This window comes from Stegastes partitus, unplaced genomic scaffold (genome assembly GCF_000690725.1).
Source record: "Stegastes partitus isolate 25-593 unplaced genomic scaffold, Stegastes_partitus-1.0.2 Scaffold633, whole genome shotgun sequence".
Classification (NCBI taxonomy): domain Eukaryota; kingdom Metazoa; phylum Chordata; class Actinopteri; family Pomacentridae; genus Stegastes; species Stegastes partitus.
This window is the reverse complement of record NW_007578364.1, coordinates 253,629-274,200: the sequence shown is the minus strand read 5'-3', so window position 1 is coordinate 274,200 and position 20,572 is coordinate 253,629. Positions and strand designations below refer to the sequence as shown.

The window sequence follows — 20,572 nt, the reverse complement described above, 5'->3', positions numbered from 1 at the left end:
GTCCTATTATTAAATGTACACACGTTTCAAAGCCCTGTTATGTGTAGTGGACCTGTGCAGGCTGGATTACAGCAGGCATCTGAGATATTATTGGTAAACAACCTCTGTGATGATGTCAGAGGCTTAGTGATGAAGAGGTTTATCACATGGCGATGTCGCTGTCATTTACTCCAAACACCTGTCCATGATTCAGAGGTCTGCCTACCTGGAGGAGAATTCCTGGAAAAGGTAAGAAATTATGAAATTGCAAAAAAATAAATGTGGCCTGTAATTAAAAACCACAGGAGCTCACTGTGATTCTCCTGATGCAGCGTATTTGTTGGTGTGCTGTGGTGAACGATGAACTTTCTGGAGGATGTCCCGTTTCAGACCTGTCTGGGTCCGCTGGAGGAGGAAGTGCAGCTCCTGACAGCTCCGGACATCACTGTACCAAACTGCCGCCGGACAATGAAGGAAACTGAGGTTACACATCTAAGTGATCATACACATATTTGCTAAACTGAATGTTTTTCTTTGTGTTTATCTGCTTTAACTTTCTATGTTATAACACTTATGTAGTCTTACTTATGCAATATCTGCCTGACAAGAGCTGGATATCATTTATTTTCTTAGTTATGCTTCAGTTTAATTGTTTGAAAATCCAGACTTTAGAATACTTGGTTTTAACGGATCTACTTTTAATCCTGTTGTACATTTGTTGACACAGATCCAGTGTAGAATAGGGATGTTCTCCTTAAACAACATAATGTAAATGTAATGTGAAAGTGGCAATTGTGATGCTGTAATGAAGGATTGTCAGTGTCAAAGAATAACCAAAAATATCACATTACGTTCTTACTGGAAAGCTTAGATTGTTTTTTTGCATCCTACTTATACTACTTTCTCAGACAGTGGTGGAAGAAGTTCTCAAATTCTTTACCTAAGGACTAGCACAAGTAAACATCCTACTTAAGTAAAAAATACATAATTGTGGTCAGCAAAGTGTAGTTTAAATATTGAAGTAAAAAAAACAAAGTTCTGATCGACAAATCTAATTTTAGTTTTTTCTCTTATCTAACATCACCATTTAGTGGAGCTGTTAACAACTTATAGACATCTAAGTTATAATCGCAACTCCAAACTGCTTTTTGTAAGTCATCAAAAGCCAAAAAGATTGAGACCCGCTGGCTTAAACTTGAAAATTAGTTGTATTTTACCAGCATTGTGTAAAAATGTTCATCTTAAAAGTAGCTAAAGCTGTCAGATAAATCTAGTAGAGCAAAAAGTACAGTATTTCCCTCTGAAATATATAGTAGAGTGGTAGTATACAGTAGCATAAAATAGAAATACTCAAAGTACAAGTTCCTCAAAATTGTGCTTTTTAAAGTCCTGTACAATGTTATACTTCTGCTTATAGGCCTGCTTCGGTATGTCCTAGTTGGAAATGTATAAATGATCAAATGAGTTTCAGGCTCTTGGCTCGCAGACGCACTGTCACGGTTTACTGGAGCGCTTGACAACAACTCAGCCATTGTTAATATTATTAGTAACACATGTGCTGTGAAAGAGTTCTGTTTCCTAAAATCTCTTTGTTCTTTGTTTTTCCTGCAGTATGGATTCAACCTGGAGAGATGGATTCTAACCGGGCAGCAGCCAGTCTGTCAGGCTCCTTCCTGCCCGCCTTACTGGCTGATGTTCAGCAGCCCTCGGGAGAGTCACAGGGTCGGTCGCAGGGGCAGCGATCCGTGGGCCCCCAGCCCCCGGCCCCGCAGCCACAGCCTCAACTCTGCAGACGCTCGCTGGCTGCACCATCGCACCGTCAAGTTCCTCATATCTGACTCCGACGATGAAGATGAGGAAGGCTCGTCCACTGAAGATGCACCTCACCCCGTCAAGAGCAGAGAACGGCCCCGGAGTGCTGCACCCAAAGACCCCGTCTCCAGGGTCAAAGACATGCACCTCGGTCCTGCTGCTCACCACTGTAAGCCTGGTTCCCCTCAGTCACTCAGAGGCCACAGAGGTTCTCTCCCAGACTGCAGACAGCCTCTGCGTGCTCTGGAGCAGCACAGGTCGCAGCAATGCAGCCCCCTACTTCACGGCCAGAAGAACGGCAAGAAGAGGCAGCGCTCACTGAGCTCTGGGGGCAGACGGTTCTCCCAAAACACACCACCTGCTGGTCCTTCTCCATCCAGGCTGCAGCAGCAGCAGCAGCAGCGACCCTCCTCTGCAGGGCCTGTTGTCAAAAACCCCAGGAAGAAGGTGAGTTTGAGGAAAATATACACCTGTGAAATATAACTGAATCCACCCCATTAACATACATGAGAAGGGCAAAACATCAGGAACAAATGTAATGTGCATCGAACATAAAGTAAAATAATCACTAAACCTGAAATGGAGAAGCTTCACAAAAGTAGAATGAATGGCAGAGCTGTGGTACAGGCTTGCATTAGATTTCACAAGTGTGTTTGAGAGTGTATCACACATTAAAAGGTCGTTTATGATTCATTTTATTTTTTGTCTTTTCTCTCTTCATCATCAGGTCCTGACCACTAGTGGCTCTCGTGGAGTTTTCTTTGACTCTGCAACAGAGCTTCTGTCAGCACTCAGTCAGGAGGAGAGGGAGCTACTGGAAACCATCACTGAGAAGGGCTACCCGTTACGCACAGCTATTCTGGCTCTGCAGAAGACTGGTTACAGGAGCCCAGACAAGGTAGGCTCTACTTTTGGGAGATAAGCTGTTGACTGATGACATTTTGGATGAATAACAACAAAGCATCCATAAAATATTTTTGATTTGCATTAATAACTCACACAGGTAGCTGTCAATGTGAAATTAAAACAGCTTATTAATCGTCTGTAAAGCAGTAGTACACATATAATAACAAGGTTTACAAAATGCTTTGACACAGCAAAGGCAGGATAGCCAGAAGGTAACAACAATTAAAACAGTTAAACAAGAAGACAACAGATGCAAAAATGCTAAATGTCAATATTTATCAAGCGAAGTCACTATTTATGTAGCATATTTGAAGTGACGGCTGTTAAACCAATATGCTCAACAAATTAAAATATTGAGGTCAAGACCCTACAGCATTATTTCCCTGAGTAAGTTAAATATTGTGTTTAAAACCTGACAGTATATAAAATATAAACTTACCTGACTGATTTAAATATCATATGTAATATAAATTATCCTGAATAGTTAACATGTTAAGGAACCTATAATATATGTCATATATTAAATACAAATAATAGCTTAAGCAATAAAAATGATAAAATATACCTACAAATGCATGTAATTCAGGGTGGTGATGTACTTTATTCCAGTCCCAGCATGTCAACCTGAACTTTATTTTCTGGCAGGTCTTAAAGTACCTGGTTGCCAGCGACCGCCTGTGTGAGCTGGGCTATGATGAAGCTCAAGTGGAGGAGGCCTTGGAGATGTTTCAGAACTGTGAGAGCAAAGTGAGTCCAGCTCAATACAAAGAAGCAGCAGCACCACAGTCACAGCTCATCCTAACCTGATGTGTCAGTAACACTTAAAATCTGATTTCAGGCTGCCGAGTTCCTGCGCCTGCTGACTCAGTTTAATGAGATGGGCTTCCAGCAAAGTGCCATCAAAGAAGTGCTTCTTGTTCATGAAAATCACCGTGAGAGGGCTCTTGAGGAACTCATGACACGCATGGCTTAAAAAGTCCACCTTCCCATCTGCTAGTTTACACAGAAAATGATTTTCACATATCCAGTGAAAACGCTCCACTGATCCTGCCTTTGAGTTCTTACTTGGACTCAGTGGACATAAAACATGTGCAACTCAAGAAGAGGCAAAAATGTACACATAGGGTTTTTTTTTACCGTTTATTTACAGCGTGATGTTAAAAATAAAATGAAAAAAATAGGAGGAAAATCAGTTCATTGGCCAAATGCTACTGTTTTGAAACAAAGTAGTGCTTTAGATAATGTGTGTCCTTTAGAAAAGCTGTAACCCTAAAAGAAAAAACAATCACTTGAGGGGACAGAAATACATACAGTGAAGAAACTGCTGCAGCAGTAAAACCCTGAAGTAAAAAGATTCAAAATGTTGACACAGATTAAAATATTTACACTTTTCTAAGAAGTTTACATTGAAGTTCTCTCCTGTCCACTGCCGGAAATCCACACTAAAGTACCGCGGCGCTGGACGGCTCTCGGTGTGGAGCGGCTCCTCGGAACAATCAGTGGTGGCTGACGGTGGAGTTCAACAGTCCCGACTTCACATTCGATTTAGAAGCCTTTGTGAGGTCTCTCTGTAAAGAAGAGTCAAAATTCATCTGTTTATATTAAAAAAAGGTTTCAATTTACACACATTCACAGAGTCTGGTATGTTGGTGGATACGGCAGACTTGGTTGTTTTTTTTAAAGTTGCTTCATGTTTCAGTCACGTAGGTTTTTACTGTATAGTCAACAAAACACTAAAGGTGGCTCAAATCTTTTTAATAAAGTTTTGTCATAATGTCATTTATTGTTTGACTGATATTTTGCTTTGTTTCAAAAGTATATAAGTTGGGAATTTTGGATGCAAAATACAAATTTGAGCATGTCTACATAGCAACAAAGACATTCCTTCAGATTTACTCAGTAGTTTCTACAACTTTTTAATCCACGTCCAAAAATGCACTTTTCAAAATCCTGTCTTAGAACAACACTGATAGCAAATGATGGTCACATATAAGCTATGTACTTCAGTGGACTTTGTGTAGTTAAAGACTAAACAAATGGAAAACCCCCATTTACCGCAAAATCCGTATAGGAGGCAGCAATTGAGTTAAAGGTGAAGGTGTGATCTTGAGTATCCTGAGACCTTAGAGTGCCACTTGGAGTGTTTCTATTTAGATGGGAGATGTTTTCCTTGTTTCGGTCTAGTGCACGCGGGGTCTTTCCATGTCCAGGCGTTCGCAAACCAAGACCCTACAACAAAACCAACAACGATAATGTGTTTTTAGCAAGACCTTCCATTTAATGCAATTTTTGAGAAAAGGACAATAACGACAGTGGACAAAGACAATAATTTAGGAGTGAAACTAGAAGTTCAAGCTTAGCCTCATTACCATAAAACAAACAAACAAACAAAAACAACAGATACAGAACCAACCAATCCAAGTTTAATGGTTTGATCGCTGTCAAAAAAACACACAGTGAGATGATTCACAGCTACCACAGTGAATCTACCTTGCTGGCAGACAGAGGCGGTTTCTGGATGGAGGAATGGCACATGGTTCCACCGAGGCCTGAACTAAGAAAGCTGTTGGGAGTGGAGATGGTCGAGGTGCCGTTGAGCTGCATGGACAGAAGAAAAAGAAGGGTGAGCTCTTCATTCACTAATCCAGGTACAGTCAAATCAATGTCGTTGGACATTCTCACACATAATCACCGTGTTTTCATGTAACGGTCAAGTACATTAAGAAAACTATTGAAAGTCGACCATAAGCTTTCCCCCCCAATTTTCCTTAACCCTTTCTCTGCCATAAGTTCAAAAGTGAATTAAGAAATTGCAGCTAATAAATCTGAGGAAACTCCAGGAGCGTCTTACCTTTCTTACTTTTCCAGGTGTGGGGGTTCCTGCTAAACGCCTTTTAGATGGTGTTCTCATTACCGTCCCATACAACATATCCTCCTGCGTCTGCTTCGTTTTCTTCATTTGCTGTTTACACACAAAAAAGGATGTAAAATATTCGTATTTCTGTCACAGGGAAATGCAAGGTGCAGTTTAAAAAATAAAAAAATAAAAAATGGAAAAAACAAAACAAAACTCCAGAAACAATAACATACCCGTTCCAGCTTCTCTTTCTCCTTTTCACTGTGGTGGTGGTCCCACTGTTGCTGCACATACTCAAGAAATTTCTGTCCATTCACCAGGAACTCCTTGCTGTGTTGCTCTTCCCAAGCATCAATTTGGGCTTTCAGAGTCTTCTCCAGCTGAAACAAACAAAACATTTATTTGACCTTGTTGCCATATTAACAGATTGACAATTGACTGTCAGACAACATTACAGTCCAGTTTTCTAAAATGTCTTTGTCAAGCTCTGCTGCGCAACAATCAAATACGAAAACTACACACTAAGGTAATGTTTTAACATCCCCACATCAGATTCAGTGCCAATTCATGTAAAACTCATGCTTCTCCTACTGGCAGACATCTGCTAACAATATAATCATGTTTACATATTTACCGGATAAACAGAAAACATCAATATTTCCTTACCTTAGGCAAACTTTTTTGCAGGTCACTTCTCTGCTTCTCTTCTTTCAGAAGGTTCCCACCTCTGTTGTTGAACCGTGCGGGGTCATTAGCCTTTTTCTGAAATGGGAAGCACATATGGATCACCTTACCATACCGAGAGAACTTAGCTTTAAAAGCATCCACGCTACACTAAGGAGGATAATACTTACATCAAGTTCCAAGTACAGGGTCCAGTTCTCTTTCCATTTTGTAACTCCTTCAAAGAGTTCTTGGTGGCCCTCGTAATACTTCTTCAGGATGCTGACCTCAGCCTCGTGCAGGTTGAGAAGCTCTTCGGTGAAATCGTCTGTGCAAGGAAAACGTGCATTGAGACCACCATTCCTTTTGTGGCATGTGTTGCTTAGATTCAGTGTAAGGGAGTTTTCATGAAACATCAGCTAATCACCGTCATGATATGGAACAAAGGCTTCCTGCTGTTCCTGGCTGTAGAAGCATTTCTCCCACAGAAGGGTGATCTCAGCTCTGATGGATTCAACGACACTTTTCATGCTCTGCATCTTCAGCACCTCTAGACGCTGGACCTCAACCTGGAGCTGGAAATACACAATGCACAGCATTACAAATTCATATGGAGGAGTTAGAGATGCTTGGTGAAACACGACTCCATTATCTTAAATCATTTATCATTATTGTAAATGACCACATGAGGTCAATTTCTTACTGCCTCAATGTTTTTCTTCTTTGACTTTTCCATATGCTCTGCGAAGGCATCCCTGTCCTCTTGTGGAATACGAAGCCTTTCCCACAACTCCTGGATCTTAGTACGGAAACCTAGGCAACGGAGTTCATTTGCAGCCTTGCGCTCTTGTAACTGGAAGAGGACAAATCATACACCAAATTTGATATCACATGTACACACAATACTGCAGACTAGCAAACATCTTGAGGCGAATGTCAAAAACTCACCTGACTGAGGAGCAGTTTCAGAGCTGCAATGTTGTCATTTGATAGGCAAAATTCCTCCTCATCCTCACACATCACATCCGTTTCAAAACTGGTCTCTGGTTGTTGCTCCAGATCATCCATGTATACAATGATCTCCTTTCTGATGCTCACAAACTCATCATGACGACGCTCCTGAAATGGTAAGACTGGTTACAAACCCAATAACAAAATGCAAGAAGCAGTTACGAAAGCAGAGTGTGAGTAACACCTTTTCTTTGGTCAGATCATCCAGGTAGGCACGATAGGTTTCCAGTTGCTTCAGTGATGGAACGGCGTTGTGGTCAATGCTGAAGGGTGTAGTGCACATAATATCACACAGCTCGCGGTCTTTGACAGTGAAGCCTTTAAGCTCTTCCATTCTTTGCTTCTTGTGCTCCATCATGACCTCTAGACGTGTGCGGCTGTTTTTCTCCATCTGCAACATGGTGCAGCCGTCCTCCTCCTGCAAACAAAGCCAAGAAGTGAGCCCCAACACATTAGGATTTTCTAGACATGAACAAAGAAACAACTACACCCTTTTTAAATAAGACTGTACCTCAAAGGGGGGCAGCTGAAGTTCAGCGCACAATAGGTTAAGTTCTTCACGACAAGACTCTATGCTTGTCAGTAATCGTTTTTTGAGGCCTTCTTCTTCAGCAATCATGAGGTCCAGCAAACCCTGTGGGCAAGGAAAATGGCTTGTTAGGTCAGTTTTCTGTGACTCTAATTATACCGAACAAAAATATAAGTTTGGCGTGTAATATTTTATTGAACTATATGCATTATTTGCTATGCTGTCTGAAACAATAAGACAACAAATGTAGGGTTTGTTTAAGTACCTGGCTTCAGCCCTATCTGACATGCAGCAGGCCAACAGCCTGTTCTTGTCTTTCTCACTGATCTGTCGTGTCGTGTCACTTGAATAAAGCTGCACTTTAAGGTGGCCTTTCATAGTCACGGGTCAAAGGAGTGTGTGTACTGGTCACACCATTTGATCACTGTCTTTTAATGCCACAGCTGAGTAGGGCGTGGAATAACTTAGTGGTGGAGAATTTACCACCAGATGAAGAGCTTGAAAACCTTTAGTGCACGACTGGCTAAATTGAATCCTTTTCTACCCATAGCAATAAGATTGAACTTTAAAGTATGAAAAGAAGAACATTTTCATTCATATTTTTGTTCAGAGTACTGTTCCTTGATGTGGGACTTACTTTAATGTGCTTGTTAACATCATTGGTTCTCTGCACACGCTGCTCTTCGGGAATCCCAATTTCATCCCAGATATCCTGCAGCCTGACCATTGCCCTGTTCATGTAGGCAACAGACTCTGCTGCGTGGACTTCACTGGAGGAAAACAAGTGATCAAGATGGTTAGTGTTCTGGGAGTGAAACACCTAACATTAGTATAATCAGCAAAGTATGAAAGAACTTAAAATCAACTAGGGCTGGATGATTAAGGGAAATCCTGGTGCCTTTTTTTGCAATAGGACTTTCAAAAGACTGTGTAATAGCTTTAAAACATGTGATGGAGTATCACCATGTTAAATACCATCAAAGGGTGGCTGTCAAGGAGAAAAGCCATTGACTCAACAGGTCAAAACCTGAGTCAGACGTGCTGTATACCATATATACTATATTGGAGCCTTTGCAATTTGCTCATTTCATTTCGATTTGACATTAATAATTGTCCAGCCCTTGTAGCAAATTCTGTTAGTAGCCAAAAGCTAACGTTAGATGCTACAACCCGCTCGTCGACGGATCAAGCTAATGTTAGCTAGCTGCCAGAGGCAGCTAAACTGTGGATGCAACTTTAGATGTAACGTCTAATAAATGTCATAAGGCGCAGGTTACTAACAAAACCAAAACCTAAACAAAAAAAATAAAAAATCAGAATTACTCAAAAAAGTTATTGCAACAAACACAGACGACGACTCGGCCCGAACATACTAACGGTGTGCAACAGGCTAATCAGGAAGTATGCTAACGAAATACACAAATTAAACAAGTTAATTAATTTATTTAGTACGAACCTCACTCTCATGTTGTTCAGACAACTGAAACGTATTAAAAAGCAATCTTCTTTGACGCCCGGGCTGTGTTCCCAGGTAAGGAGCGGTCTGGTTCGGTCCCGGTGCTCCTCTTCTTGTCCTGCTTTCCGTCCGTTTGTCGACTACGTTTGAAATTTGCACCGAAACAACGTCTGCGCTCTGATTGGCTGATTAAATAGACGTCACAGGAAGCGCCGCGTCTTTTCTTGTCTCGGTAAACTGTTTATTTAAGGCGGGGACAGCACCAGCTTCAGCTGAGACAAAGGCTGACCCGTTTCCCCGAAAGAAACATGGATTTGAGAAGTTTAAATTCTGTTCAATGTTTCTGTAACGACTACAACATTACCCAGGTAACCCACCAGGTTTTCACTGAATGTGTTTAACAGTATGTCACCGAGGTTTTTTTTTTTGTTTGTTTTTTTTAAAAATTTAATTAATTTCCTGCTTGACTCAAACAGTTTTCAGTGCAGGTGGGGAATTCGTCACAAAACTAATCATAGCACCATAATAATAATAATAATATATAATTTTTCACCATCATGTAAAACATTGGGTATATGTATTCAACAATACATCTGACAAAAAAACCCCAAAAAGCTATGATGAACACTGAAGCAGGACACGCACGCACAAATGTCTTCAACACCCCTTGATGTGTCATCCACAAGGGTTCATTGTTCCTCCTTTTTCAGTTCAGTATGCTTTGCTGGCACGAATATGTGTCATCCTCCCTCACTGGCTTCACTGTGGTCTGTATTTGGTCAGGATCCGCCTCTGCTTTGCATCTCTGACAGTTAAAGGATATTCTGCCAGTTTATATTCATGATTTGGGGTCAGATAGCAGTAAGGTGTTTTAGTTTGATTATTTTGATGTTCCAGATACACTTTTTTTTAAATGGTGTAATAATGTGGCTGACTCTGATGCAGTGCTGGTCTGAAGTTGATCAGTATGAGGTGTTATCTGATCAGTGAGTCTCAAGACCAGTGTTTATTTTAATGTCAGTTATGAGTTCACATTTTAGCAACCATTCTTTTGGGACTGACATTACTAAATCTATCTATCTATCTATCTATCTATCTATCTATCTATCTATCTATCTATCTATCTATCTATCTATCTATCTATCACTCAAATCTTTACAGATCATTTGTGGGGCAGTCAGCAGTCCCTGATCTTTAATTATTCTCTAATTCTTGTACACAAACAAAGACAAACTTAGTCTGAGTCTGAAATAAGCAGTTTATATAGAATTTTGCAGGAAGAAACACACTGGCATTACAAATAAATACGTATCGAAACTCGGAAGTAAAACAGTGAAATTACAAATATACAGGCAAAACAGAATTTGGGTTAGTTTCGTGATTTCAGCATGATAAAGACAGCCTCTGTTCTCTCATCAGCGAGGATACGGACATAAATAGTGGTTTCTCAGCACTTCCTCACTGAACTGGTAGGTTAGCTTCTTCTTTACTTTTTTAATCTCTCCAGTTTTACCATAGTTCCTCAAAGCTCGAGCCATTTTTTGGTAGGTCATTTTTTTGCGGTTTCCTTTCTGGACACCCCAGTGGCTTGCCAGAGCTTCTTTGTGTTTTGTGGAGAACTGGAAGATGCCCTTGTCCTGATCCACCCACCAGATACTGTCACTCATGTCACCATTTCGTAGCAAGTCCAGGAGAAACTGGTACAGGCGGATTTTTCTCTTGTTGCCTGGAAAATATATTTGTTGGAGCAATTTTTGTTAATTTATGCAGGTTTGCAGTATTAATGTTCATTAAAAAAACAACAACAACAAAAAAACAGAAATTTGTATCTCAAGTACTCACTAGTGTCTTTCCTGAAGGAAGAGTGGTTGTGGTCCTCAAATTCTTCCTCCCCCTCTGATACCTCGAGGAGGGGAATGATTCCTCTTCTGTCCTCCTCTGAATAGCAATTTCCAGGCGAGGATGACGGCTGATACGGGTAGCTGAAATATGGCATCTGTGCGGGAAATGTAAAGCACATCATACATGGAGTTTACATACAGAAGTCACAGAGCTGCGATTTTCTGTTTTGCAATTATTCACCGTCTGACATTTTAAACACTGCCATTGTATTAAAAGAGGAAGTTGCTTGGCCAAAATAGAATTCAGTGCTCAGCAGCACCACGTGGTGCAGATGACATTTCAGTGAAAATATCCCAGACTGTCCACATCATGTTCTGCATTTGTGAAGATGAAATTGCATTAAAAAAAAAAAAAAAAGACTTCACAAAAGCTCTAAATCCCTCATGTTTTCTTTTGAGTAATTCCTGAAAATAGTGTGTTTTCATTGTGGAGGCTGCAATAAATTGATTCTAAAGACACACATCCCATGGTATTAAATTCTGGAGCTCACATATCCACACAGGAGCTGCTCAAAGGGAATCCTTGGATTTGTTGGGCTTCTGTCTATAATGTAATATTTTAAGGTCTTGACCTCGCTGTGTGGATTTCCTGAGATTACTTATGTGATGAATTGGTGCTATATAAATGAAACTCGATTGAAACCGAACATTTATGTATATTAACATTAGAATGGAATGATTTAGTACTCTTTCAAAAAACAATACTCATTGCCAACAAATTTTAACATCTAATTTGTAACAAAAAATAGCCAGAATTCTTAGATTTTAGCTTCTTAATTGTGAATTTTTGCTGATTTCCTTTGTCTTTTGTGATGTTTCTTGGGTTCTGAAAAATCATGTTGGGAATTGTTCATAGCTTTCTGACATTGCATGGGCGAAAGGATTATTAGAGGAGGCAACTTTAATGAAAATAATCATAACCGACAGCCCTAATTAACATTTAAATTTCAAGTCAAGTGAAGTAAAGTCAACTAATTTGCTTTCATTTTCTCTTAAAATGTAAAAAAAAAAACAACCCACAGTGTCAAATCAGTGTCAAGCTCGCCCGAAAGTGATTAGAATCAACGGAGACTTAGTTTTTCCAGTGAGTGGCCTTTCATGCTCAAAATCCGCACACTTGCGTCGAGTAAATGTGTCATCTCTCTGTGAGCAAACAGACTTATGTGAATCACTGCTGTAGTAACAGCTGATATAATGTCAGTGCAAAACATCACTGCCGCGTGCTATTAATAAATTCACTGTCAAAACCGACACTGTTTTAGATTTAATGATGTGTTTAACGGGGGGATGTAATCATTATCAGTCACTTCCTTGCCAGGGCACTTGCATGCCGAAATTTCCATCACATGTGCTAAGACTTTCCAAACCCATAAACTTCCACACGCTGACTTACTTGCGGTGACACCGAGAGAGGGGCGAGCGGAGGGTCCAGGTGAAGGGGCAGAGACTCGTATCTGTAGGGCTGTATCAGCTGCTGAGGAGACACGGCCTGCAGCTCTGTGAGATGATTCACGGGGGAATTCTCAAACTCTGATGGCTGGACTCGCTCAGAGTGGAAGGTCCATCTATGGTCTGGAAAGTTCCATAAGTTTAAGCACCTGGCTGTGTTAGGATTTTTTTATTTCTTTTTTTCAAAGCGGGCACATCCAGTCTCCTCACCTTCATAAATCTCCCCCATAGTATTGAGGTAGGGGTACAGCTCTACCGGAGGGCGATAAGTCTCTGGCTCGCCTGGAATAATTTCCTCTGAAGCCTTTGGGAGGGAAAGATTAGATGAAGTTTGAATATCTCTATCTGGGCCAAAGTGAAGTCTAATATGACCATTAGTTCTCAACTCTAGAACTGCTTTGTAATATGTAAAACAGAAAATCTCTTAGAAAAACAGAGAAATAAACAGAATAAAGTAACACACCAAACATGATTCTTGTTAAACACAAACAAAACTCTTCTTCTCTCATGTACATAATCAATAAATTCAATTCCCAACATCCTAAAGTTTAACCGTGTTCAAGATAACAGCATTTAAATGTAGATATAACTTATAGAAACACACAGAATGAACAGTTAAATGTTCTAATCTGTCTAACAAACTATAGTCAAAGACTCGTTCTGCGATGTAAAAACCAAAAAGAATAACTTACAGACGATATGACGAAGCCGTCCATCATGTAAACAAGGCAGCATGAGCTTCGTGGTTCTTGAAGCTTGTGACAAAAGTCAACTTTTTCCTATTTCTTCACTGAAAAACACGCAACGTCGCCCAGCACCGGCTTCGACACGCAAATGGGAACTGAAAGTGAGAAACAAGCTGGACTATATGCAGTCGACGTTCACATCATCCACATGTCAAATTCAAGCAATCAGCTAGTTCCTGATGGCCGAGTGTCATATTCACACTTGTTTCCTGCATGTTTGGGAGGATTCTCTAAATCGTACATGAAAATATGTTTTTGTGTTCATTTGAGCCACGTGTAAAACATCTACGGATATTTGTGCAGGATGTTAAAGCAGTTGCCCCGAGAGTGGACGGTCATCACACACACAAAGCACCGAGCCCCTCGTGTGCTTCGACTCTCATCAGCCCGAGTGATGCTGTGATGTGATTACAGTGACATTAACTCTGATCCTTCACTCCTTCCTATCACAGAACAAAATCCAAATATAATAACACCGGTAATTTGTTTAATTTGGTTGAAAACTGTGGAGGAAAAATCTGATTCACATTTTTTTTTAAATCACAACAACTTCATGTAGGAAATTTTAGAGTTGCTGCACACAGGAGCAGAAACCAAAAGTGAAGTTTGGAACTGGGGTTTGTTCCTCTTTTACTTTGGGATCATGGTTTATAATAGAGGAAGTTATGATTATGAGAATGAAACCAGTGAAAACACGACCGACGTGGACAGAGTCACTGTGGCTTGTTTGTTGCTTGTTTGTGCAAAATTGTGCAAGAAGTCCAGACACAAACATACACTGTGGGACAAATGTCGTTACATTTTGTTATGCGTATAAGTTTTTATTACTTCCCCTCAAAACAATACAATGACCCAAACAGTGTTCTGCAATATTTCTGATGTGTTTGCTGGGATGGAAATTTACCAGAAGCAATCTGTTGGATGTGATGCAACTGAGAGAAAAAACTGAGGCCCTTTGTGGAGCTCAATGTGGTGTTTCTTAAGTCCTCACTTTAGACAACAGCAGATGAAATGATACACGAGGTAGTGGATGAAAAAAGACAAAGGCAGGGTATTCCTCTTGTCTGACTTGTGCAGACTGTGGCAGTGTTTTCCTTCAGTGCAGGACGTGCAGCTCTGGGGCTTGTTGTGCTTCCAAATATTTGCTCTGTCTCCATCTACTGGACAGAAATGTTGGATTGTCCAGTATCTAGGCTAGACTGAGTTCAGAGGCATTAGAGGAGACAACCAAAATAGCTCATCGAGGCCCCGAATTTATTGATCCTCCCCCCCTCCACCCCACTAGAAGAATTTGGCTCTAATCGGAGATGGCTGACAAATTAAAGAAATGGGGGCTTCGGTGATTTATCCGCATTTCAGATTGCTCTGTATTACTGAATTTGCTCCACACCTCAGACACTGACAGCAGCAGAAGCATCAGCAGCATCAGCACCACCAGCAGCAGCAGCAGCCAGGAGCGGAGTCCTGCTGTCCCGTGGAAACATCACGGCACCGAGCCGAGAGACGCATGGAACATGGCTGCTATGAGGACTTTAACCGTGGCGGGTCTGTTTTTGGCGTTTTGCGCGTTGGGACTGATAGCGGTGGCGATCAGCACTGACAACTGGTACGAGACCGACGCGAGGAGGCACCGGCAGCGCTGCAAGAATTACTCAAACAAAAGAAACGACCCCGGCTACATCTACATCTCCAACAACAACCTGCCGCTCCGCATGCTGCCCAAAGAAAAGACCGTGGAGAGGACGAGCTCCGGCGTCGGCGGCGGCGGCGGCGGGATGCTGCTGCGGGCTAAGCGGCACTTCTTGGATCCTGCCCCGGCCATGGAGTCCCTCTGCAGTCGGCAGTACAACTCCACCATCACCGGACTGTGGAGAAAGTGCCACCGGGAGGGATTTGACTTGGAGACGGAGGATTTAATCTTTAAAGGTTTGCTCATGTGTTATAATGTATTTGTTGTGGGTTTCTCTCTCTCTGTGTGTGTGTGTGTGTGTGTGTGTGAGGCGCTGTCAGTAAATACTTTGTGCACGAATGCGCTACCCAAGGTGCTGATGCTGCGCACAGACCCTGAAGGCCTACGCAGTATAACACGGAGTACAGTTACAATGCAATGCTGTGTGCTTTTTGTTTTTTTTTCTTCTCTCTCTGCCAGCACTAAAGGGCGAGCTGTAGTAACAGAAGCCTGGAGATGCGTACAATAAGCTACTCCACAATGGTGTGGGTGGATGGGTGGGTGGTGGTGGAGAGGAAATGAAGGAGGGTGGAGGGGAGGGAGGGGGGGATTGGGTGCCTTTTTGTTTTTTTGGGAGGGGGTGGCAGCAGAGAGCCTTGTGATATCCTCTCCATCTAATCTCAGAGCTAACGTGAGACATCCTCTTTTGTGTTGTTTACATCCACAGGATTGGTTCCGCGCTGCACACCAATAAAATACTACTACTCATCATCAGCGCTCCCCAGAAACCTGCCAATCAATCTGACCAAGACAATAAGGCAGGATGAGTGGCACGCACTCCGTGAGTTGCCAGATTTGTTTATTTATTTATTTATTTTCTCTCGTCCATCTCATGAATTAATGCAGAGAAACCAGGCAGGGCCCCAACTAACACTGTCTCCTTGTGTGTGTGGTTTTTTTTTTTTTTTTACAGACCTGCAGAGGATGACTGCCAGCTTCATAGGCATGGCCATATCCATCATCCTGTTCGGATGGATCATTGGGGTGCTGGGCTGCTGTCAGGAGCATGATCTGATGCAGTATGTCGCCGGACTTCTCTTCCTCATGGGAGGTAAGATGCACTTTACGTAAAAGAGCACTACCCTGGCTGGCCACAGGGGGGCAGTGTGGTCCGCGTTAATCAGAATTGCTGTAATGATGCATCACAAGGGGGATGGAAATGCTTTTTTTTTTTTTTGCTGTGTGCCTCACTGGCTCTGTTCTGGCTCTCTGGCAGGGACATGCTGCATAATCTCCCTTTGCACATGTGTGGCCGGGATCAACTTTGAACTGTCTCGCTATCCTCGCTACATGTTCGGGATACCGGAGGACATCAGCCACGGCTACGGCTGGTCCATGTTCTGTGCGTGGGGCGGACTGGGCCTCACGCTGCTGGCTGGTTTCCTGTGCACGCTGGCTCCCTCCCTGTACCCTCCACAGACCCCCGTGGTGCACAAGCCCAGACAGGAGAACGGCTGTGTGTGACACATCTAACAGACACCTGTCTCATCCTGAAACAGTGACGAGCCCTGTTCCAGAGACACTTTCACCCAGGGACTCAGAGCAGAGATAGAGAGGGAGGGAGGGAGAGAGGGATGGAGAGCCTTCACACAGCTCGGCACAAAGAAAGCACAGAACACTGGCTCTCCCTCACATGAAAATGATAAAGAGGTGACATTTGGCTGAAGACGATTTTCAGTTCCTCTGGTGCTTTTTTTCCCGTCCCTCTTTATGAATGAACTCTTCAGTGTCATTGCTTGCTCTTCAAGAGGAGAATATAATTTCTTCCTGTAAAATCTGCTAGTTTGAGAAGAAGAAGAAGAAAAAAAAAGAGAAACACTGGCAGAAAATCAATAGCACAACTTTGAAATCTGTATTGAAGATCAAACCATGGATGTGTACCGTCACATTTCAAAAGGGCAACTGTGTATCATTATGTACCCGTTCAAAACAAGATATGTACATGTACTTTTTGAATTGTATGTATGCAGATGCATTTGTGTTTATTCAAGGAAAAAATACGAGCATTAAGACCAGACTGTGTTTGAGGGAAATGTTTTGTTGTTCTTGAGGTCTTACCCCCATCAAAATATTTTTGAAAAATAAAACAGCCATGCAAAACTATTTTTGCCCTCCTGTGTAACAAACCGAATAGACACATAAAAGTCTCTGTGGTCGTCTTTTGTGACGTGTGTTCGCCGGTCCGTCTGCCGGCAGAGAGGTCTGCTAATGGAGTCCAAAGTTTTTACGACATTATTTTAACTGGATGTAATTCTGCTGCGTTACGAGGAGCTGTGTGCAGGCCTCCGTTTTATGCAACCACTTCTGAACACTTCTATGTGCAAATGTGAGTGGTCAAAGCGTGAGTCAGTGACCAGAGCTGAGTGACAAAACGGACGAAAATAAATCAATCCAAATAAAATAGAACACAGAGAGTGAAGTCATTCTATGCCGTGCGTTATAGAGAAATAAAACTCCATTTAAAAACATCAATGGCATAAAATCAGACATGAAATCCAGAGAACTCTCTCCGATCACGTGCTTTAGAAATGCTGACAGCTGCACACTTCTTTCTGATTGATTATATTGAGTTTGACTCCATTAACAACACATATACAGCTACTGTGAGCTGTAATTAGTTCGCCACAACGTTTATGAGGAATTAAATCGTTCTGACATCTCATTCAAATGCCGGTTTCGCTCATTTCCTGCAATTTCTCTGCTCCTTTTGCGCCTCCTCTCTTCTATTGTATTACTCAAATTGTGTTTATTATCTTCACAGAGTTATTATGCAGCTGAAGTTTTGAAAGAAATCCCTGCTGCTGGTTAAAACCAAACTGGAGACGATGTTTTCATCAGCAAACATTAGATGGTGATATGCTTTGCTGTATATTATAAATGCAGAAAGTGCATTCTGTTATGAAATTATGTGCACTTTCTGACAAGCTGAAAGATGAGCACATTTGGGATTAAACAGTTATATTGTGTTAGTGTAGTCCAGCAGCAGTATTTCATCGTCGTTGAGTTTTTCTTTACCAGTTCCACTGTAGAAAAATCTATCAATTTTATATAAAAACGAAACTTTTTTGCTGTAAAAATGTGTTTACATATCAATGCTTCACTGTGAAGAATGGCTCTATTTGCAGTGTTCCACCCTCTGGCAACGGTGATACAAAGCGCTGTGTGTTTAAAGAGAGAAAACCTACATTTCCTATATGTGCCCACATCATTAAAAAGCCATTCAATGCTGTAGGTGGTCTAATTACTGCACATGCTCCTGGATGGTTTATAGTCTATAAGTGCATTACATTTCATGACCTCAGACTGTGTTTTGCATGTCGAACCACAGTCTGCATGGTTGGAAAAAAAGAAGTGACTTTTTATGGCCAGATAAATGTGGTGAGGTAAAGAGGTGCATATACATCTACTGAATTTAAATAGAAAGGTATTTTCTTCTATTCTATACATTCCTTTAACATTATAATAAGTGTCTGTTGTTCCACACACAGCATTTCTACAACAGAGTGGACATCATGAGTGTGGTCACTATGCTGGACGAGGTTGACGCTGCTGCTTGTGAGATGTTGTCCCACTCCTACCGACACTCTCGGTGAAGTTGGTGGACATTTTGGGGGACAGGATCACATTGTCGGACATCCAGAGCATCATGTGGCAGATTGTCATGTCATGCTGTCTGAAATTATATCTTAGATGACAAATGATGGAGACGTTAAAGTGCCTGTTTACGGCCCTGATTGACATGTCAGCATCTAACAGTCCGTTCTCGTCTTTCTCTTGTCGTCTGTGGCATCGAGTCATTTGAATAAAGCTGCGTTTTGGGGTGGCCCTTTATAGTTGCTGGTCAAAGGAGTGTCTGTGTGCTGGTCTCTCTGTCTGATCAGTGTCCATTAACTTGGATGTGGATTAACTCCCACCAGTCGAACAGCTCAAGCACCTTTAAACCCTTTTTTAAACTAAAAAAAAACTGAAATGAAATCTAATCTTTTGTGTAAGTTTTCTCTGCGTTGATATTTTTGTTCAGTCGTACAGTCGTCCTCAAATGTATTCATACTCTGCCATTAAAGAAAAAGCAAAATTCACAATCGTCACTCACATAACAAGAAACTGAAAAAAGTAATAATAAACAAAAATTTGCTAAATTATAATTTAGTGAACTAAGATATTGCTTTTGAATTGTGGTTAAAAAGTATAATTAAGAAAAACAAACAAACTAACAAAAAACACTGTCCTGGACAAATTAGACACTTTGCTGATGAGCAGTGAGCCACAATCAAAATATCTGTCAACAGGTGCAAAAGTCTGATTGAGAGTTACAGAAAATACTTGATTGCAGTGATTGTCTCAAAGGGTTGTTCAACAAAATATTAGTTTACAGGTCCCATCATGCTTGTTTGCTTGTTTTTTTGTTGTTTTTTAAAAAAATATATATTTCTGTTGAACCATAATTCAAAAGCAATGTCATGATTTTCATAAATTTTTTTATTTATTATTTTTGTTAATTTCAGCTTATTTCAGTGACAGCTGTCTTTTCATTCTTTAATGGGAGGTTATGAATACATTTGAGGACGACTGTATATATAGAGCAGGTACATCTACTAAAGGTTTGCACTTAAGTACAATTATAAGGTTTGCTTGAGTATTTCCATTGAATGCTGTCTTATACCTCACGACATTTTAATTAATTCAGATCAACACAGAATTATAAACACTAACAGCCTAATAAGTTCTGATGGTGTATTATAGTGTAAACATTACACTGCGTTGTCTTCTTATGTTGGTAACTTTTCTTAAATATGTACATTTATTCTACACAAAAGCTTTTCTTTGCCTTCAAAAGAACAGACTGACAAACTAATCGTAGGGTAACTTGTGAGGTTTTTAACTTTCAACCACATCCCATGGTCTTCATCAGAAGACAGACTTTGCTCAGAAGGAATTTTTCCACTTGACATGCAGCTCCTCTCACAGCTTAGTCGTCATGGAGTTGAACTATGACCAGTCTCTGTATTTTCCTCAAACAAGGGCACCTAAATGAAAATGTATCAGATGTAGCTGGATGATGGTAAAACTATTAGTAGAAGTAATAGTTGTACTACAGGGTTCACTGCAGTGATAATAACAGCAGGATTAGTAGCAGATGTAGTCTTTAGCAGCTCTCATGTTTCTTACAACAACACTATAGAGCCAAGTCGTTTTGGGGCTTTGTGCTGAAGGGTCAGAGTTTTCTCAGGTCAACTCCGCTCTGCATTCCTGACCTTTCTTTGTTTGTCCTCAAGATACGTCAGTGAGGAGAATACATTCTTCCAACAGCAGGCCTTTGTGCTTCTAAGCATCAGGGACCTGAATCCAAACTGCAGAGAAAGCATATTTTTCTATAGGTGGAATTAATGATTTGAGCCAAAGAAGACAAATTAAATATGATGGGTGGATTTCTTCTGAGCGTCTCTTGCGACTCGCTCTACCTTTTCTTCTACAGTGGAAATTTTAACCAAATCTTTTAATCAAATCCTGCGAGCCCTGTGCTGTGCCCCTGG

The 20,572-nt window shown here is 41.2% G+C and overlaps 4 protein-coding genes across 5 annotated transcripts; 2 read left to right on the top strand and 2 right to left on the bottom strand.

The window, feature by feature from the left end:
- The first annotated feature begins 339 nt into the window (after window positions 1-339).
- LOC103363109 (ubiquitin-associated protein 1-like) lies at window positions 340-3,670 on the top strand. The gene is made up of 5 exons (XM_008289722.1): window positions 340-462; window positions 1,591-2,238; window positions 2,519-2,689; window positions 3,343-3,444; window positions 3,536-3,670. The coding sequence occupies exons 1-5, from the start codon at window positions 340-342 to the stop codon at window positions 3,668-3,670; spliced, it is 1,179 nt and encodes a 392-aa protein (XP_008287944.1).
- A 153-nt stretch (window positions 3,671-3,823) lies between these two features.
- Window positions 3,824-9,357, bottom strand: LOC103363107 (protein regulator of cytokinesis 1-like). Of its 2 annotated transcripts, none has more exons than XM_008289720.1 (14): window positions 9,214-9,357; window positions 8,395-8,527; window positions 7,740-7,862; window positions 7,413-7,646; window positions 7,166-7,336; window positions 6,921-7,070; window positions 6,645-6,792; window positions 6,409-6,545; window positions 6,221-6,316; window positions 5,788-5,934; window positions 5,549-5,659; window positions 5,188-5,295; window positions 4,753-4,926; window positions 3,824-4,265 (listed from the first exon to the last, which is right to left on the bottom strand). In XM_008289720.1, exons 1-14 carry the CDS (start codon window positions 9,222-9,224, stop codon window positions 4,194-4,196), a joined length of 1,815 nt encoding a protein of 604 aa, XP_008287942.1. In that variant the 5' UTR covers window positions 9,225-9,357; the 3' UTR covers window positions 3,824-4,193. The 2 variants fall into 2 exon arrangements, with proteins under 2 accessions (XP_008287942.1, XP_008287943.1); XM_008289721.1 differs by having other exon boundaries at window positions 4,820-4,926.
- A 1,094-nt stretch (window positions 9,358-10,451) lies between these two features.
- Window positions 10,452-13,403, bottom strand: spi1a (Spi-1 proto-oncogene a). Its single transcript, XM_008289719.1, has 5 exons — window positions 13,256-13,403; window positions 12,774-12,867; window positions 12,508-12,686; window positions 11,056-11,209; window positions 10,452-10,939 (listed from the first exon to the last, which is right to left on the bottom strand). Exons 1-5 carry the CDS (start codon window positions 13,280-13,282, stop codon window positions 10,629-10,631), a joined length of 765 nt encoding a protein of 254 aa, XP_008287941.1. The 5' UTR covers window positions 13,283-13,403; the 3' UTR covers window positions 10,452-10,628.
- Window positions 13,404-14,118: 715 nt separating this feature from the next.
- On the top strand, window positions 14,119-17,169 carry tmem276a (transmembrane protein 276a). Its single transcript, XM_008289718.1, has 4 exons — window positions 14,119-15,235; window positions 15,706-15,819; window positions 15,952-16,089; window positions 16,255-17,169. Exons 1-4 carry the CDS (start codon window positions 14,824-14,826, stop codon window positions 16,500-16,502), a joined length of 912 nt encoding a protein of 303 aa, XP_008287940.1. The 5' UTR covers window positions 14,119-14,823; the 3' UTR covers window positions 16,503-17,169.
- Window positions 17,170-20,572: the final 3,403 nt, after the last annotated feature.

Excerpts from the sequence above, each read along its gene's own strand:
- tmem276a (XM_008289718.1), top strand. The coding sequence starts at position 14,824 with ATGGCTGCTATGAGGACTTTAACCGTGGCGGGTCTGTTTTTGGCGTTT. Across the intron at positions 15,236-15,705 it reads GGAGGATTTAATCTTTAAAG|GATTGGTTCCGCGCTGCACA; the intron begins GTTTGCTCATGT and ends TTACATCCACAG. Across the intron at positions 15,820-15,951 it reads GGATGAGTGGCACGCACTCC|ACCTGCAGAGGATGACTGCC; the intron begins GTGAGTTGCCAG and ends TTTTTTTTACAG.
- spi1a (XM_008289719.1), bottom strand. The coding sequence starts at position 13,282 with ATGATGGACGGCTTCGTCATATCGTCT. Across the intron at positions 12,687-12,773 it reads TATGGGGGAGATTTATGAAG|ACCATAGATGGACCTTCCAC; the intron begins GTGAGGAGACTG and ends GGAACTTTCCAG. Across the intron at positions 11,210-12,507 it reads CTCTCTCGGTGTCACCGCAA|ATGCCATATTTCAGCTACCC; the intron begins GTAAGTCAGCGT and ends TTTCCCGCACAG.
- LOC103363107 (XM_008289720.1), bottom strand. Across the intron at positions 7,337-7,412 it reads ATGATCTGACCAAAGAAAAG|GAGCGTCGTCATGATGAGTT; the intron begins GTGTTACTCACA and ends TTACCATTTCAG. Across the intron at positions 6,793-6,920 it reads AGAAGAAAAACATTGAGGCA|CTCCAGGTTGAGGTCCAGCG; the intron begins GTAAGAAATTGA and ends GTGTATTTCCAG.
- LOC103363109 (XM_008289722.1), top strand. The coding sequence starts at position 340 with ATGAACTTTCTGGAGGATGTCCCGTTTCAGACCTGTCTGGGTCCGCTG. Across the intron at positions 2,690-3,342 it reads GTTACAGGAGCCCAGACAAG|GTCTTAAAGTACCTGGTTGC; the intron begins GTAGGCTCTACT and ends ATTTTCTGGCAG. Across the intron at positions 3,445-3,535 it reads TTCAGAACTGTGAGAGCAAA|GCTGCCGAGTTCCTGCGCCT; the intron begins GTGAGTCCAGCT and ends ATCTGATTTCAG.